An 18,148-nucleotide genomic window follows, 5' to 3' on the forward strand; every position below is an offset into this window, starting at 1 on the left:
TTTTAATGAGTGTAAGAGAGAGGTTTGTCAACAAAGAAAGAATGCAGGAGTACCATAATAGAACGCATTGGAAAACCGTTGAGGAAGGGATTCAACAGCTGAGAGAGGTGGCGGTACTGGAGGTACTCTTTGGGAGGGATGGACAGCATGACAATGACCCTGACAAGGTCAGGTGCACAGGTCACATGCTGTGGAACCTGGCAAACCGAGGGCCATCTCAATACACCACCTTCATTGCAATGATTAATGCTGATGAGCACCGAGAAACAGTGAGCTCTGTTGCTAACAAGCTTAGGGATTTTCACAGTATGATGAATGGCGTAGTGCAGGCCCAGGTTTCTTCCGTGGTCCAGGAGATGAGGGGGATGAGGGAGGAGATCAGGGAGGTGAGGGGGATGAGAGGTGACATAAGTGAGATGAGGGAGGAGATCAGGAAGATCAAAGCAGCACCAGTGCGAGCCTCATACCCCAAGGTTACAGCCCCACGCCCCTCAGCTAGTGGAAGAGGGTACACCCCACGAGCTGACCTATGGTTTTTCCTGCGTGACCATGGGGAAGACATGGGAAAATGGGATGGGAAACCCACTTCTGTCTTGGCAGCACGGGTGCGTCAACTCAGGGAGGGAAATGCTAACCGAGGGAGCTACACTAAAGTGAAGGTAGCCTCAACCTCCCATGACCAAGGTGCTGGGCATTACAGAAGGGAGGATGATCTGTCAGACCCACTTGAAGGAACCTCCACTATGTATGTTCAGGAAAGGAGTAATAGCCAGGGCTAGAGGGGCCCTGCCTCTAGCCAGGGAGAGGCACGGGATAACAGAGTCTATTGGATGGTGTGGGTCCGATGGCCTGGCACATCAGAACCACAAGAATACAGGGTATTAGTTGATACTGGTTCACAATGCACTCTAATACCATCAGAACATGTGGGGGAAGAGCGTGTTTCCATTGTTGGGGTGACGGGGGGATCACAGGAATTGTCTTTGCTGGAAGCTGAGGTGAGCCTGACAGGAGAGGGGTGGCAGAAACATCCGATTGTAACTGGCCCAGAGGCACCGCCCATTCTAGGCATAGATTTTCTTAGGAGTGGCTACTACAAAGACCCAAAGGGATACAGATGGGCTTTTGGAATAGCTGCTGTAGCGGTAGAGGGCATTAAGCAGTTGAACACCTTGCCTGGACTGTCAGAAAACCCATCTGCAGTGGGACTTCTGAAGGTGGAAGAGCAGCGAGTGCCAATTGCCACCTCAACAGTGCACCGCCGGCAGTACCGGACGAATCGAGATGCTGTGATCCCCATCCACAAGATGATCCGTGAGCTGGAGAGCCAAGGGGTGGTCAGCAAAACCCACTCACCCTTCAACAGCCCCATCTGGCCCGTGCGCAAGTCTGATGGAGAATGGAGATTGACTGTGGACTATCGTGCGTTGAACGAAGTGACTCCACCACTGAGCGCTGCCGTGCCGGACATGCTGGAACTCCAGTACGAGCTGGAGTCCAAGGCAGCAAGGTGGTATGCCACCATTGACATTGCCAACGCATTTTTCTCCATTCCCCTGGCAGCAGAGTGCAGGCCTCAGTTTGCCTTTACATGGAGGGGCGTGCAGTACACCTGGAATCGTCTGCCCCAGGGGTGGAAACACAGCCCCACCATCTGTCATGGACTGATCCAGGCTGCACTGGAAAAGGGTGAGGCTCCAGAACACCTGCAATACATAGATGACATCATTGTGTGGGGGAACACGGCAGTGGAGGTATTTGAGAAAGGAGAAAAGATCATCCAGATTCTGCTGAGAGCCGGCTTTGCCATTAAAAAGAGCAAAGTCAAAGGACCTGCCCGAGAGATCCAGTTCCTGGGAGTAAAATGGCAAGATGGACGGCGCCAGATCCCCACTGAGGTCATCAATAAGATCACCGCAATGTCTCCACCAACCAGCAAGAAGGAAACACAAGCTTTCCTAGGTGCCATAGGCTTTTGGAGAATGCACATTCCTGAGTACAGCCAGATTGTGAGCCCTCTCTACCTGGTCACCCGTAAGAAGAACGATTTCCACTGGGGTGCTGAGCAGCAGCAAGCCTTTGCCCAGATCAAGCAGGAGATCGCTCATGCAGTGGCCCTTGGCCCAGTCAGGACGGGACCAGAGGTAAAGAATGTGCTTTATTCTGCAGCCGGGAACCATGGCTTGTCCTGGAGCCTTTGGCAGAAGGTGGCTGGGGAGACTCGAGGCCGACCTCTGGGATTCTGGAGCCGGAGCTACAGAGGGTCTGAAGCCAACTACACTCCCACAGAGAAGGAGATCTTGGCTGCCTATGAAGGAGTCCAAGCTGCCTCAGAGGTGATTGGGACGGAAGCACAACTCCTCCTGGCACCCCGACTACCAGTGCTGGGGTGGATGTTCAAAGGAAAGGTTCCCTCTACCCACCACGCCACCGACGCCACATGGAGCAAGTGGATTGCCCTCATCACGCAACGCGCCCGCATCGGAAACCCAAATCGCCCTGGGATTTTGGAGATAATTACGAACTGGCCAGAAGGTGAAAATTTTGGTCTCGCCGATGATGAGGAGCAAGAACAAGTGAGCCGCGCTGAGGAAGCCCCACCGTATAACCAACTGCCAGCAGATGAAACATGCTACGCTCTTTTCACCGACGGCTCCTGCCGCGTCGTGGGAATGAACCGGAAGTGGAAAGCAGCCGTATGGAGCCCCACACGACAGGTTGCACAAGCTACTGAAGGAGAAGGTGGATCAAGTCAATTTGCTGAACTCAAAGCTGTTCAGCTGGCCCTGGACATTGCTGAAAGAGAGAAGTGGCCAAAGCTCTACCTTTATACTGACTCGTGGATGGTAGCCAATGCTCTGTGGGGTTGGCTGGAAAGGTGGAAAAAGGCAAACTGGCAACGTAGGGGAAAACCAATCTGGGCTGCCGACGAGTGGAAAGACATTGCCACCCGGGTAGAGAAGCTACCTGTGAAAGTTCGTCACGTGGATGCCCATGTCCCCAAGAGTCGGGCTAATGAGGAACACCAACACAACGAGCAGGTTGATCAGGCCTCAAAGATAGAGGTGTCACAAATAGACCTGGATTGGCAACACAAGGGAGAATTGTTCCTGGCTCGATGGGCCCATGACGCCTCAGGTCATCAGGGCAGAGATGCCACGTATAAGTGGGCACGAGACCGAGGGGTGGATCTAACCATGGACAGTATCTCTCAAGTCATCCATGACTGTGATACGTGCGCTGCCATCAAACAGGCCAAGCGAGTGAAGCCCCTCTGGTATGGTGGGCGTTGGTCCAAATATAAGTACGGGGAGGCCTGGCAGATTGACTACATCACACTGCCTCAGACCCGCCAAGGCAAGCGCTACGTGCTGACCATGGTGGAAGCCACCACCGGATGGTTGGAGACCTACCCTGTGCCTCATGCCACTGCTCGGAACACCATCCTGGGCCTTGAGAAACAGGTCCTTTGGAGACATGGCACCCCTGAGAGAATTGAGTCAGACAACGGGACTCATTTCAAGAACAGCCTCATAAACAGCTGGGCTAGGGAACACGGCATTGAGTGGGTGTACCACATTCCCTACCATGCACCTGCAGCTGGGAAGGTCGAACGGTGCAATGGCCTGCTTAAAACCACCTTGAAGGCACTGGGTGGGGGGACTTTCAAGAACTGGGAAAGTAATCTACCAAAGGCCACATGGTTAGTGAATACCCGAGGTTCCACTAACCGAGCAGGCCCTGCCCAATCTGAGCTCTTGGGAACACCAGATGGGGATAAGGTTCCAGTGGTACACATGAGAGGTATGCTAGGGAAAACTGTTTGGGTGAACTCTGCCTCCAGCAAAGACAATCCTGTCCGTGGGGTGGTTTTTGCTCAAGGACCAGGTTGTACCTGGTGGGTGATGCAAAAGGATGGAGAAACCCGATGCATACCCCAAGGAGACCTTGTTCTGGGGTGAACTACCTATGATACTGTGTCTGTAACTGCATGTATGTATGTAATTTAAAGGTTCTAATTTAATGTAGTATGTTAGCATGGAAAAAATTTGGGGTGGATAATGTTGTGGGTTGGCGAGGTTTAGAAATTTTTCCCATTATTATGTTAAGCTAGCCGGGATGGCTCTCCTATTAGCCGTTAAGAGCTGGAGATAAAGGACTGCTGAAGCAATGATGGCCCATTAGGGAAAGGTGGAGTCCTGCTTTTGTGTTCCGCAAGTAAGAGGACACTGGGGGTAGGAGCACACACAGCTCGCCGGCCGAACTGGAGGGGAGAGGTTCCGTTTCTCCTGTTGGGATCAGGCTTCTTGGATTTGGACTGCTAAAGCTTTCTGCTAGCTCTGAACAACTGGGAACTGGGACGCCCACGGTGAGCAGAGTTTCCTTCCTCTCACCCTTTTCTTCCACCTGGGGCGGGTGAGGTCACCTGGCCCCCTCCCCTGCCCCTGCAGCAGCCGCGACTGAGACGCCGCCCGCCCTGCTCCATCGGAGAGCCATCGGTGACTGACAAAGGGACTGGGACTGAATTCCATTCTGTTCTGTCACTGGTTTTCTTTTTTTTTTCTTTCGTATAGCTGATGCTGTTTTTGTTTGTCTTGTAAATATTTCAGTAAAGAACTGTTATTCCCAACCTATACCTTTTTTGTGCCTGCGAGTTCCTGAATTCCCTTTTCCTGGCAATACTGTCCCTTTAAACCGGGACACATAGAAATTAGTTTATATTAAAATATGCTTACGTGTTTGGTTGAAACAAAACCTGGTTTCTTTCCCCAGAACTGTTGTTGCAGTTAGCTGAGGAGCAGCTTTACCTACATTGTTCTCCTGGTGTCTCTTGCCCTGAGTTTCAAGAGATCATTTCTCAGGGAGAGGGAATTTAATTTTTTATTCTCCTGTTTGGGTTCTTTTGGGTTTTTTTGTTTTGTTTTTTTTTTTTTTTTAATTTCAGCTGAGAGTACAAGGACAATATTGTTGCGGGTGGGTTTTGGGAATGACAGCTCCACCAGAAACTGCAAAACACACCAAACAGTTTTTATGTAATCCACCAAGCAGACAGAGACTTGTAGACTTTTGTGCACTGTCTCAATATGTTTGGGATTTTTTTATTAAGACAAATAAAGGCAGTCATGTGTGTTGAGCAATCCACAGTCCTAGAGTGCTAGATCAAGCTGTTGACATCAGATGGAGCAGGCCTGCTTTTGGTAGTCTGGCTTGGAACTTGCTAAAAATTACCATAACATTTTTCATACCAGCTTATAATAAAATATTTATGCCACTTGAATAAAACCAAAGAATTTCTGAACCCTGCTTCAAGTGTTAGTTTATTTAACTGTTCAACTAGTTTTTCGGGGGAAAATTTTCTCGTTAATCCACTTTACATAGTTTGTCACTTTTGTGTATACTCCAGGTTTGTTGACTCTGCCACAGCCATCTCCCCAGCTGATAATTCCATAGAGGTAAGAGATGTCATCATTGTTCTCACAAGCCAGAGGTCCACCAGAATCTCCCTGCATCAAAAGTAAGCAAAGGTTATCTGACCTGATAGAAAGCAGTCAGAAGATCAGTGTGGGAAAATTGTAAAATAGGAACGTTTGCACATGAGATTTGAACTAAAAAAAAAAATTTTTTTAGTCACACTCAAATATAATGGTGAAATTTTTTTTAATTACCCATTAAACAAAAGTATCAAAATACCAGATTTTTTTAAATATTAAATTTTTAGGTACAGACACCTACTGAAAAGCATGGTTGATGTAGATCATTTTCAATGGAAGTGAACAAGTCTTTGAGGCTTGGCACTGTTGTAATATCAGCACTGCCTGGAGGGGTTATATGGGTGCATTTGGAGAGTTTCTCAATGCAGTTTATTGCAACTTTCAGAGAATGTGAGAGTTTTCAAAGAAAGGTGTTGCATACAGCCACACTTTGTTACTGTGGGATGCTGTAATTTTATGTGGCATATGGAGTTTTGCATGTGTTTGAATTTGTTACTGAGTATTTACCTTTTCATTAAACCACAAACCAAAAAGCAGCCCAAACTACACTACAGCAAGGATTAATTTTGAACATTTCTACTTATTTTAAACCTTGAAAACATTCAGAACAAGTTGTTATTATTATTATTATTATTATTATTATTACTGTTACTCTTAGATTGACTTTCTAAAGAAATTTAAATGTTAGAAATTAAAAATGTGACTCAGTAAATGGTACTGGTAAAAGCAGACATCACTCTAATTATTTGAGACCATTATTTTCCTATGCAAAATACATAAGGAAATTGTGTTGCCTTTATACTGATGATTTCTGTATTAAGTGAGGGATATCAGATGAAGTCTTGCTTGTTTGTGTATTTTTCACAATTAGTCTAACTGATTGCAATTTTGGCATCAGTGCACTGATTAAATAAGAAAAAAGTTTCCAAGAAAATATTTTAAAAATAACCAAGGAAAACACATTGTTTGAAGTTTCTTGGTCTTGGAATATTTTTATAACAGATGGTATACAGGTTCATATCCTAAGTGTGCATTAAGAAAACCCAGAGATCAGCTACATTTGTTATTATATTAAGAGGTCTACATTATTTCTCCTCAGACCCTACTACAACTCTAACAATAGGGAAAAATGTTTTATTGATTCACTAATAATGAGTTCATGTCACGAGCACTGTTCTCCAGCAATACCCGTGACTCTAAATCGCTGTTTCTCAGACTTTGTCATTCTCTCCAGACCACTTGTCTTTGTGCAACTCCTTTGTCCTTCCCTCCACTTTCTTTTCTCCTTCTCATTCCCAATTTTTGTTTTTCCAGGGCAGTAAGAGAGAATCAGCTGTAGTGCTGTCTCTGTATTTGACTTCCTGGGAAAGGCCAGGGGAGCTGGGCAGGCAGGGTAGTTTCCATCTCTCTGGCTGGTGTGAGCCCTTGCAGCCTCAGTCTCAGCCCTGGCCTTGAGCCACTGCTGGCTGCTGCCATTTCACTCCTGACACCTTTCTTTGGATATTTCTATGACCTCTGTGGGGCTTCCAGCACATACACACGTTATTCTTTCCCCCACTTACACTGCCAGCTATTAGCTATGTGCTGCCTTTTCACAAATTTATGTTAATACAGCTTCAAATTGAACTGTAAATCTGAAGTTTTATGTAAGGAATAATCTGATCCTTCATTTTAAGAAGCCTCATCTATCACCACAACAATTCTGCATCCTTATTCAGAGCCGAGGTGTGACATAACTGAAAGTAGTGAGAGCATGAGGTCATTCCATGAAAGACTGAGGTTACATAACACAGTTTCCAATTGACTGACATTCTACACCATTCAGTGACATCCACTATAGAAACCTCAGCTCCCTCCTCCAAGCCTCACCACTGCTCCTCACCTCCTACCCAGGTGTCCTTATTTCCCCTCAGGCAAGAGGCAACAGCTCTGGGATTTGTCCCCACACAGGTTCATGCTGGTTTTCCCACCAGCACATCCCTGCCAGCTGGGCAGAAATCCATTGTCACTACGTGCAGGTTCAGCCAACAGTTGGAGCAATACACCCTCCAGTGCACAGCCACTGCCTTATGTGAAGGTAGGAGGAAAATAATACCCTGGAGCCCTTCTGTAGAGCTCAGTTGACATTGAGCATGATAAAAAATGAAGGTGGAAGCAATCACATAAGGTTCTTTTCTTTAGGAACATTTCTTTTCTTTAGGAGCACCGTAAAATGAAATGTAAGTATTGTAACACTGCAGCATTTCTGACCAAAATATATTTCCATCACCTGCCTAGAGAGGACAGCCAGCATTACCTGACAAGCATCAGATTTGCTATCGAAGTAGCCAGCACAGAACATATTTTCTGTGAGTTCTCTTCCATAAATTTCAGGACTTCTGCACTTCTCCTCTGAAATAAGTGGAACCAGTGTTTCTTGCAGGACATCTGAATAACCAGATATATCTTAAAAAAATTTCCAGAGAGGAAAAGTAATTTTTACAGAATGTAAAGAGCTTAACAGGAAAACATAAGGCACAATACAACACATTTAACATATAATGAACATATTTAATACCTCTTAGTAATATTCATGTTATGGATATCTTTAAAATAGAGTAATTCTTATAGTGATCACTTTCTGATCCTCCAGCCAGACTCCCTAAAATAAGAGCATTGAAATGTCCAGCCATTAACCCACTTTAGCTTCTTTAATTTTCTAGAGATTCAGGAAGAGTACTCCAGCACTCCTGTCCTCACTTCTTTCCAGATGTTATAATAAATCATCCATTTTTCAAAGGCTCCTTTAGTTCTTTTTGTCTTTAGACTACACATTTAGACTGGAATATTTGCTCATACTATATCTGTCACCAAAATGTGGCAGCCAGCTCCTGAATCCTTCTCATCTACCTACACAGGTCTTTGCTATCTCAACATTGAAGCAGCATAGTCCAGCCTCATAATCCTGAAATTCCTCCTCAGAAAGGATGGGGTGATTTTTTTCCACTTTTCTCAAGCTGAATGTAAGCATTTCTTAGCCCAAAGTCTATCTGGCCTTCTCCTATCAACATTTTCAAAGTTTCTTCATGGTGAAGTCTCCACCTGGAGAAATCAGGGGAAGGATTCACTTTACTAAAATTCCAGGGGTTGGCACTCCAATGAGCTGCTTTCTCCCCTCCCAGTCCACTGAGATCTAGCTAGCTCATAGCTCATTCCATCCTGAAATGGTGCAAACATTTCAAGGGAACCACACTCCAAATTCCAAGACCTATAAAGGAAGTTCAGGATGACTATTTCAGATGTAAATGTTGTGAACTCCAAAGGCAGGTAAAAAGAATCCCACCAGAAGTCCCTTGCAAAACATTTTACCAAACTCTCAGTTGTATGACGTATACCTGAGCATTATGTTTTTATTACTATGATTTTTTTCTACCAACATCAGCTCACATTTTACTCACTTTCATGCTTGTGTCCCCATCCAGAAATTTGACATTTAAACTGGTTAGAGAAAGTAGTGTTACTTTCAGGCAGGCAGATGGGTTGAACAAACTGGGACTTGACAGCACAACGTTGGCCGTTTTTCTTCAGTTTAATCAAAGCTGCAGAACAGAAAATACAGGAGGAAGAAAGTGACTGTTCCCTTTCTTTAATGGGATTGGCAGTAATGGGTCTCAGATACAAATTTAATTATCCCCTAAGCCTCTCTTAATTAAGATATTTCAATCAAAGACAGACAGACTCATCTCAACAGCACCTGATTTCACAGCAAATTGAAGGCTGAAACATTCAGCTACTCCCCTTGTGGGAATATTTATTTTATGCTATGCTCACTGAGCAGATTTTGCTTCACTGCCTTTGTAGAGAAGGAGGAAGATAGAAAATACATGTGTCTCCTCCCACCTTATAGTTAAATAACAGTGACATATCCCCAACTTTCAGCTGAAATAAGTGGGATGTGCAAATACTCACTGCTTCTGAAAGCCTGGCCACTGGCCTAACTCAAATTCCATTAAAAAATTAATTACTCCAAGAGCTTTTATATTTTCAGTCCTATTATCACTGAGTTCAGCAAAACTCAAGATCTTTAAAATTAGGGAGTAAAACCTCAAGATATTTCAAAACCAAGCTTCATGAAGCTACCAAGTATTACATAATCTACACAATCTTTAGTAACCAGTCATGGGGCTGAAAACAGTGTAAATACGTAGCTGAGCAGCATCATGAGAGTGATACTGAAAGATTCCAAAAATTGGTTCCCCTGTAGAAAATCTCTGTTGTTTGGCTGTAAAGCAGCAAAGGGGCCTTTGTACTGGATGGAACAAGGGCAGCATGTTGGTTTGGCCACACCACCCAGAGAGAACAGAGCTGAGGTAATGTGGACACACATATTTAACCTTCCCTTTAGCCCTTTTGGAAGCTCAAAGTTTTGTGAGCACAGCTGTATGGAAAGCAAGTGACCTCACTGGATAGTCTTATTTCTCTACTAGTTACATGTTTTGGCCTTAGTGGAACACAGAAGTATCTCAGAAACCCACACAAACCTTGCTCCCACACTCAGCAGCTTGCTCTTCCTCACCTTGCTCCTCTTCCCCACTAACTCTGCCTGCTTCTGAATCCCTCAAATTTCCTAGCAAACACTCATGTGATAGTTGTTTCCTTTTGAAAATATTTTCAGCAGGGCATAACTCTTCTGTTGCATCAGTAGAAATCACTGACTGGACAGAACAAGCACCTGCATCCTCCCCCCACAACACAGTTTCTGCTTTGTTTATTTTTGCAGTTGGACTTGTCTTAGGCACTTCGTGTTCAGCTCTCCCTAGATTTGGGCATAGCAAACTGGTGAGGCATGCCTACCTAATTTCAGAGTAATTTAAAAAAAGCTATGAGATCTCAAAGTGTCATGGGTGGCTTTCACCAGGATATTTCAGAACAGAGTAATGCCTCAAATCTTGTTTGTCTCCTTGTGACAGAGCTCCCACCAACACAGAACTTGAATGCTCTTTGCTATAGTGTAGAAAATACTCACCATCTGGGAGCAGAAGGAGCCAGTATGTGCCTGACCTAAAATATTCCCAATGTCAGGCTATTAAACAGTCTCACAGACAAAGTGCTCACACAGCTTGATGCCCTGGGGTGGCATGACAACTTTCACAAGAGCAGATCAGAAAATAAGAAATAAGATGCTGCTCCATTGTCATTCTGACTAATATTATAAGGTCAATCAGAAGGGCATTTAACTTCTGACTGATAAGACAGCTGATTTTAAAATCTATCTCAGTATAAAAAATGGTTCTTAGTACCACAGATTTTCAGAGCAGATGGGGTTATTACATTCATCTAGTCAGATCCTTTATACAATACAGACAATAGAATTTTACCAAGTAATTCCTGCATCAAGCCTACAGCTTCTGGTTCAGTTGAAAAAAATGAAATGCCTAATCTCACAAAGACTTGAAGTGATGATGAATCTGCCACACATCTTGGTAAATTGCTCCAAGGGCTAATTATCATAATTATTTAAAATTTGCAATTTATTTTTCATGTGAATTTGTCTAGCTTTCAGATGCTGTTATAACTCTGGTAGAATTAAGAACCCTCTGCATTCAAAAGCCTCTCCTAGTATCTATGATTTTTCCACACTAAAGGCAGTTTTTAACAGACTATCTAAACTTGAAGCTAGGTCGACTAAATGGAAAATAAAACTGTCTGAACAAAAATACTCACCAATATCATGGTCAATAGGATTGAACACGGAATACTGAGGATGCAAGATGTATTTCTCTATTTCAAATGTCTGTGTTACATCAGTCGTTTTATTAAATATTTGTTGACCCAGAACTACTCTAATAGTGGATTTTAGTGGACTGTAATACAAAAAGAGAGACAAGCAGTTCTGTGATAAGCAGGACAAATGCAGCTGATTTTCCAGTGGCTGGATATACTATTTATCATTATAATCTCAGCCTCCCAACATGTCCATTGTTTACCCTCCCATAATGCCTTTATCTGTTTCCCAGGATTCCTGCCTACAGAGGGCAAGGAAAAAGATGTTACAGTGAGACCCTGGTTCTGTGGGTCCTGATAAGCCTAATTTAAGGCTGCTGCTCCTTGAAAGAAGGAAAAGGCCAGCCACAGGCACTGCTGCTCAGCTGCTGTTTGGCTAACAAGCATCTTTGGGGGGTGTAAACACCTCTTCTAGAAATTTAACTGAGTCAACTTAAACTCAGCTTTGCCAATGGTTACAAAAACTGCTCAGAAAGAATTGAAGGATCAAAGGATGAGTCAGTGGTGGATATCTCATTTCTCCAGGAAATCAGTCTCCTGAAAAAAATTACTGGCATGGGCCAAGATTTAAAGGTAGTGGCACATTGACAATTCAGGAACATCTGGTAAGCTTCCACCTAAATGATATCACCAGTTCTTAGATTTGCTTATCTGTGTTAGATCTTTTTTTCAGAATCAAAAGCAACCTGATGAAGTCCCAAAAGCACATGGATTTAATGGGAAACTTCACATCCAGTGGAGAACACAGTATTTGCAATTCACACCATCTTTTCCAACTATCAGTTTTTTTACTTTAAAAAGACCACTGTCCTCTGATATCCAGGCTCTTAGGAAAGAAAACTAATGAGTACAGCAACTGGGAAGTAAGGGACATTTGGGAATAATCAGGAAGTTTTTAGGAAAGGCAATATATTCTCCAGCTTGGAAAGCAACAGAATTCACATTTCACTCTTATTCTAAAACCAATTCAATCTGCATAAGTCTACAATGAATTTAGTTAGCAAGTGTCTTCAACATTGGAGCAGTTCTATGTTTTGTTATCCATTGCAGAAGAAAATATCTGGTGTCACACATCATGCACAGATGCAGAGTGGTTTGCATCACTGCAGTTTCCCTGTTTTCATTTCTGTGCCCGTCAGGTATGAAAGCAGCACAGAACCTCCCCCAGCACTGAGTGCACAGCAATGATCAGCAGCCATGGACTCAGAGGAAAGAGATTCTGGGCAATTGCAATGAAGAGAGACAGCAGCAACTCTGCTCCAACTATGCCTAAGGTTAACAAATTAAAGGGCAAAGTATATTCTGTATTACTGGAATACAAGAAGACAATAGAATGTTTTTTGATCAACATGTAAGGCCGTGATTTTCTCAGTATTTTTGCAGTAGTAAATCAACCTCCTTGAAAATCAAATTTTGGGCCTGTAAAACAGAGGAAGTTCAGTTTCTGGAATAGTATTTAGAATAATTTTAGAAGCTCTGAATGGTTCTACTATGACTTACGGATGGTTCATTCAGGAAAAGAAATAAAACAAGAGGTGTTGCAGAAAAGGAAAAAGAAATAATTGAACTGCACAGGTATCTATTGTCGCCTAGTGGAAAACAGTTGGAATTGTGACTACCAGAGGTACTAAACAAACAGTAGAGTGCAAATTACAATGCAGTAATTATGGAAAATCTGTACATACCAAACGACCAGCTGGAAGTGGGTGGAAATGTCCTGAACAGCTGCCAAAGTTAGTAGCTATTTCACAACATTTGAAAAACAAATGCATTGTGGCTTGAGCTCCAAATGCTTCAGTACAGCATTCACAGTGGTATTATTAGCTCTACAAGCTATCAGTGTCTATATTCTGGCAAAAGGTTTTCTGTTTCTCTTGGCTTCTTTACTATGCAAAGGAACAATGGGTATCAAATGATGTAATATTTTTCCCTTCCATGTGATCAAACTGAAATCAGGGAAAGTGTTGAACATTTGTAGAAAATTAAGTATTTAGAATAAAGTAAGAGCATCCTAAAAGCAATATTTTTCTCAGTGTCCCGCAGGAGAAAAAAAAATCTCACAAGAAAATCAGCTTCAGAAGTTTGACAGTTTAGTTCTTCCATGTGGCTTTTTGTAAAGCTCAGCCCACTCTATTTGTGTCAACCAACAGTAATTTATCATCTCCAATAAATCATTGCTTGGCTGTCTCAGCCTTTCTGAACCAAACACAGCAGTAGCATAATCATCTCTGTTATATCTCAAAACAGGCATAAACATTCAGAAAGGTAACCAAGAGGAAGGTAAATACTTGTATTCCCCTGCAGATTCTTGCATAGGTGATGCCCCATTCTATGTGCTGCTTCACCCTACCTTATTCCTTTAGTTTAGATTCTTTGAGACTCCTTGAGGAACAAGATAAGGGTTTATGAGATTATAGTAGTCCAAGACATTTTTTAGGTCGTTCAAATTGCCAGAAATTCCTTTTGACACATCGGTCTTTTATAATCTCATCTTCTTTCTTGTTTCAGTTCAGGTTTGTGTGAGGACCCACTGTCACACTAAGGGGTGAATTTACCTGTTAGCAAAGCAGTGTGCTGCTGACACAACCCAGCAGGTCTGAACCAGGCTTCCACCACAGAAACTGTCTCCAATATATATAGCTGCTGTCCAGGGGTGAGATCCAGGCAGAGATGAAGATCCCCCAACAATCCTAGGTCTCACAAAACTTCTTTTTTTATGTCTTCTTCCACATGGTCTTTTGGTATTTGCAGAATTATCTACTTTGTCTGGGACTGGTGGCCTTCTTTCCCTGCTTGCTGAGATAAAAAGGGATATGGCATCAGACCACCAGAATCCTTATGTTTTGGTATTAAACACCATGTCTCATAAATCTTCAGGAGGCAGAGCTCTCATTGCTCACAGAGGCCCACCCCCTTTTCTGGGCCTGTAATTCCCAGGGTGATGACAACTTTTACCAAAGCATCAGTCATTTGTGGCACCTTGCACATTCTAGCAGAAAATTTGGGGATATTGGCATGATTGTGACTAAAACAGCAATATGACACTGCTGCTATTTCAGGACAAGAATCACAGATTGTATCACAACTCCAAAAAATGCAAAAGATGCCCGTTGTTTACTGGAAACAGTAAAATATTCAACACTCCTGGGAACAGTAGATGATTCAAAATTATACAGTGAAACCTTGTTGTAGTATTAATAAACCTTCATTCATAACATGGATTTTAAGAAAGCCTTTACATACCACAAGTTGGAATGTCACAATACGCCCAAGACAAACTGTTGTCCTTCATGATGTAACACCAGGGCTTGTCATCATCATCTGGATTTCTAGTTAATTCAGGAAAAGAGGCAATTACAAGCATTAACCACAGTGTTGTTCCAAGCTTCCCAAAGGTTTTCTGCTTTTTCCTCTTGCACCATGCAGAGGACTGACAGGACTGTCAGATTTTGAGCCATCTGACAAAGTGCTGACAAAGTGCTCACCTACAAAGGTGAGCAGCCTTTCCACATAATTCTTCATCTTACAATTACCAAGACTAAGGTTCTCTAGGACCTGGAATACAGACATGACTGAACACCCATAAAACTTGCCTACAAGTATTTGGATGCATGAGCACGCTAACAGCGTTTAACTACAGCCCACACTGAAGTGCTTTCACAGGTATCAGCTCAGCTATTTTCAGAACTAAATCCCATGGCAGAGATTCCTGTTTCAGGTTATTTTTTAGGCAAGGAGATTCCAACACAGGTAGAATCATAGAAAATCCATAACAAGAATAGCTAGCAAAAATGAATTTGCAAATCTCAGGTTCACATTCCCTGTAGACTCTGAGGAAATGAAAGACTATTTCAAGAATATTGTATTCTTCAAAAAGGTTAAAAAAACAAAAAGGACTCATGGAAACTGTTTAGCCTTTTGTTACCTTGGTGTTAAACAGATTTTGGGTTGATTCCATTAGGGGTTCTCTATGTCTTTATCAGTGCATTATAAGTAACCAGAAATCTGCCCAGTTTACACCTCCAAGAATATAGGGAGACTTTGAAGACCCAGAAAGATCTTTATTAGAACCAAGAAAGATAGACAAGGTAATTCAGAGCTCCAGATAAGCAGTAATTCTAATTTCAGTTGGATTTATCACAAGCCCTATCTGTTATTGTAAGGTTCTTCGATTATTTTTTTCTTTTTCAATCTGACTGCTCCTCAGAAAAAGATTAGAGCAATTTCAAATTCTCAGAACTGAAGAAGCAACACAGATTGAGTCATCTTCCGCCAACAATGTTTCTAAATTAGACTATTGGAAGAAGAAGATATCTGCAGGATTATATAGTACAGCAGAGATATCCCCAGAAATTGTAACAAGCTGACAAAAGAGTGAAAAGCTTTTTTCTCAGCTCTACAGAACACGAACACATCAGCTCCTACACCATTTTGTTCTCTGCATTTCAAATCTGAAAGTGAATATTGGGCATAAATGATGTAAATCAAGGGGCTCAAGTTTTATCAAAGCACAAAATATATGCCAGATAAATTGCCACACTGTGCTAGTACACCATAAATCAAATACTGAAGTGTTTACATGAGGACCAAGCCCTGGAAATCAAGGGTTTAAAGGAGGGGGTAGGAACTGTTTATTGTTAGTTTGTGTTAGATAGAGAAGAGCTACTTTCAGCATGTGTGTATGCTTTTTATCACCAAATTAGGAAGTGCAGTACATTTTGATTTTCCTGAACTACTTGTCTAAATTCCATTAAAAAATATCAAAAAACACACACACACACACAAAAATAAGCAATCAAGCAAAGAAAATCTCAGGCATCAACCAGTAATTTATGGAGAATCATCTACAGTTTGGTAGGTTTAGCATTTGCTCATCTCCAGGATGAGAAATTTTCTCTCTAAATAGAAACATTTCCTTTATTTGTGGATAGCCATTGAGCTCATGGAGACCTCAGAAACAGGGGGAACATAAGGTGACTGAGGAGAAGGCACAAACCTACACAGTAAAAGCTATTTTCATTATAGCTTAACAGAAAACTTCAGAAATGTAGTTTATCACTATGTGGTGCAATCGAAATTGGAATGCTAGGAAATCTTTGGCAATAGTTTTCCTTTGTAAGAAATCCAAAAAATAAATTTGACATCCCATTTCAAACTTATTTAAATATAGTGCTTTGATTTTTCATTTTCAAATAACTTTTCTCTTTTGAAAATACTTCTTTATGGTATGTCTTTCACAAGCAAAGAATAAGAAATTAAATTTAGCCATTTCAATTTAACTACTCCATTGATTTCTCCTTTTGGATAAGCATTAATGAACTATTTCAAAGGTTTTGCATGATGGTCTCATTTGAAAAAAAAAAACAAACAAATATTACCCAGGGGAAAAAAGGACCTGGAATTTCTAAAATTGTTTTGTGTCTGAACTTCTTTCAGCAGACCCAGCTATTGATTGAGCCTATCTACCAGATCTTGTCTTCATTCTTGTCAGGCTAAGTGATTACTAAAGTCAGTCTAGCTTTTCTGAGACACGGGTAACGCCTGCTTTGAGATCCCTGGCCCTTCTTATTTCCACAACACATCCATCTCTTGCTGTACAAATGCAGGACAAACAAGAACTTTCCTCACCTGCAGTAAGGAAATGGCCCCAGGCCAAGCTGCACTGCTTTCCCAATGCTGTCAACATGAAGCTCTTGGTAAAGCAGGTCTGAATTCCAAGGCAAGCAGCTGTGTCCAGAAATGGTTGTCTTGGCTGTACCTCTGTAATCTGTGCCATTGCCAATGTAGCACCGTTGGCTTGGGACTGGCAGAGGAAGAGACTGGTCAGGAATCAATGCTGATTGCATGTTAAATACTCACTTCACAGCTGAGGTCCCAAATGAGAGCCAGAGGGCCCAACCCTGTAGTGCCTTTCACCTTGCACAAGACCTGAATGCATCAAACAAGGATTTTTTTTAATAAAGATAAAAGAAACTCAAGAAGTTAAAACCTCTACTTAAAATTAGTACTAAGTTAACCTCATTTTACACAGGAGCAAGAGACAGAATGGCAGAAAATTAGACCTAAAATTTGTACTGTGTATGGAAGATTTCAGTCAGCAATCTGTAGCAAAGTCAGCAATATGGCTGGGATTCCTCTGTTCTAATTTTAGACACAACTGAGCTCATCTCTGGAGGCTCCCTTTTTAGCTAATTAAGAGAAACAGAGATTTCTAGTGGCAAACCAATCCAGCCTGTCTGCTCACATTGACTGAATCTCCATTGAAAATATAGGGTGCTTCAGGTAACCAGAGATATTGAAAATACTGAAAATATCTGAAAATAATCCTTCCCTGCAAGTGCTTCAAAGGCCTGATTTTTGAAAATACTTCTTTCAATGGCCTCATATGTACCCATATACATATATATAATATACTCATGTATATTACAAATACGTCGCTACATGTTGCAGATACATTAATTTTGCAAAATTCTAACTAATAGGTTGAATTTTCTTATTCAAAACCCTCGTCTTTGTCACCTGCATATGGGCTATTTCTTCAGATAGGTCTGACACATACATATTCTATGACCTGTATACTCAGCTGCCAAGATCTATCAACAGCACATACCAGCATTATGGCTGAAAAACATATGGGGATGCATTTGTATACAAATAGCTGCACTGAGCAGAAAGCCTACACCTCAAAACACAGCTAAGAGTATCCCAAAGGAAACACAAAACCATCTAATGCACAAAGAGGATTAATTGTGACCAAGCCTCAGAGGGTTTCTTGTCCCAGCCATGTCAACGTGACATGTCCTTGACATGTCACAAGACTGGTGGAATCTTCTTCTAGACTTATAGACATACTTAAAGATATAACATCATTGACCAACTGTTGAAAAACACCC

At 42.2% G+C, this 18,148-nt stretch overlaps 1 protein-coding gene across 1 annotated transcript in view; it reads right to left on the minus strand.

Moving 5' to 3' along the window:
- Nucleotides 1–5,291: 5,291 nt before the first annotated feature.
- Nucleotides 5,292–18,148, minus strand: part of HGFAC (HGF activator) — a 38,603-nt gene continuing 25,746 nt past the window's right edge. Inside the window, exons 8-14 of the mRNA XM_033060801.1 lie at nt 16,884–17,058; nt 14,499–14,584; nt 13,811–14,051; nt 11,196–11,335; nt 8,930–9,070; nt 7,789–7,937; nt 5,292–5,504 (exon numbers count right to left, since the gene is read on the minus strand). Of these exons, the coding sequence (XP_032916692.1) occupies nt 5,331–5,504; nt 7,789–7,937; nt 8,930–9,070; nt 11,196–11,335; nt 13,811–14,051; nt 14,499–14,584; nt 16,884–17,058 (1,106 nt within the window). The 3' untranslated portion in view covers nt 5,292–5,330. The remainder of the gene's footprint in view (nt 5,505–7,788; nt 7,938–8,929; nt 9,071–11,195; nt 11,336–13,810; nt 14,052–14,498; nt 14,585–16,883; nt 17,059–18,148) is intronic.

The sequence above is a fragment of the Catharus ustulatus genome, chromosome 5, assembly GCF_009819885.2.
Source record: "Catharus ustulatus isolate bCatUst1 chromosome 5, bCatUst1.pri.v2, whole genome shotgun sequence".
NCBI lineage: Eukaryota > Metazoa > Chordata > Aves > Passeriformes > Turdidae > Catharus > Catharus ustulatus.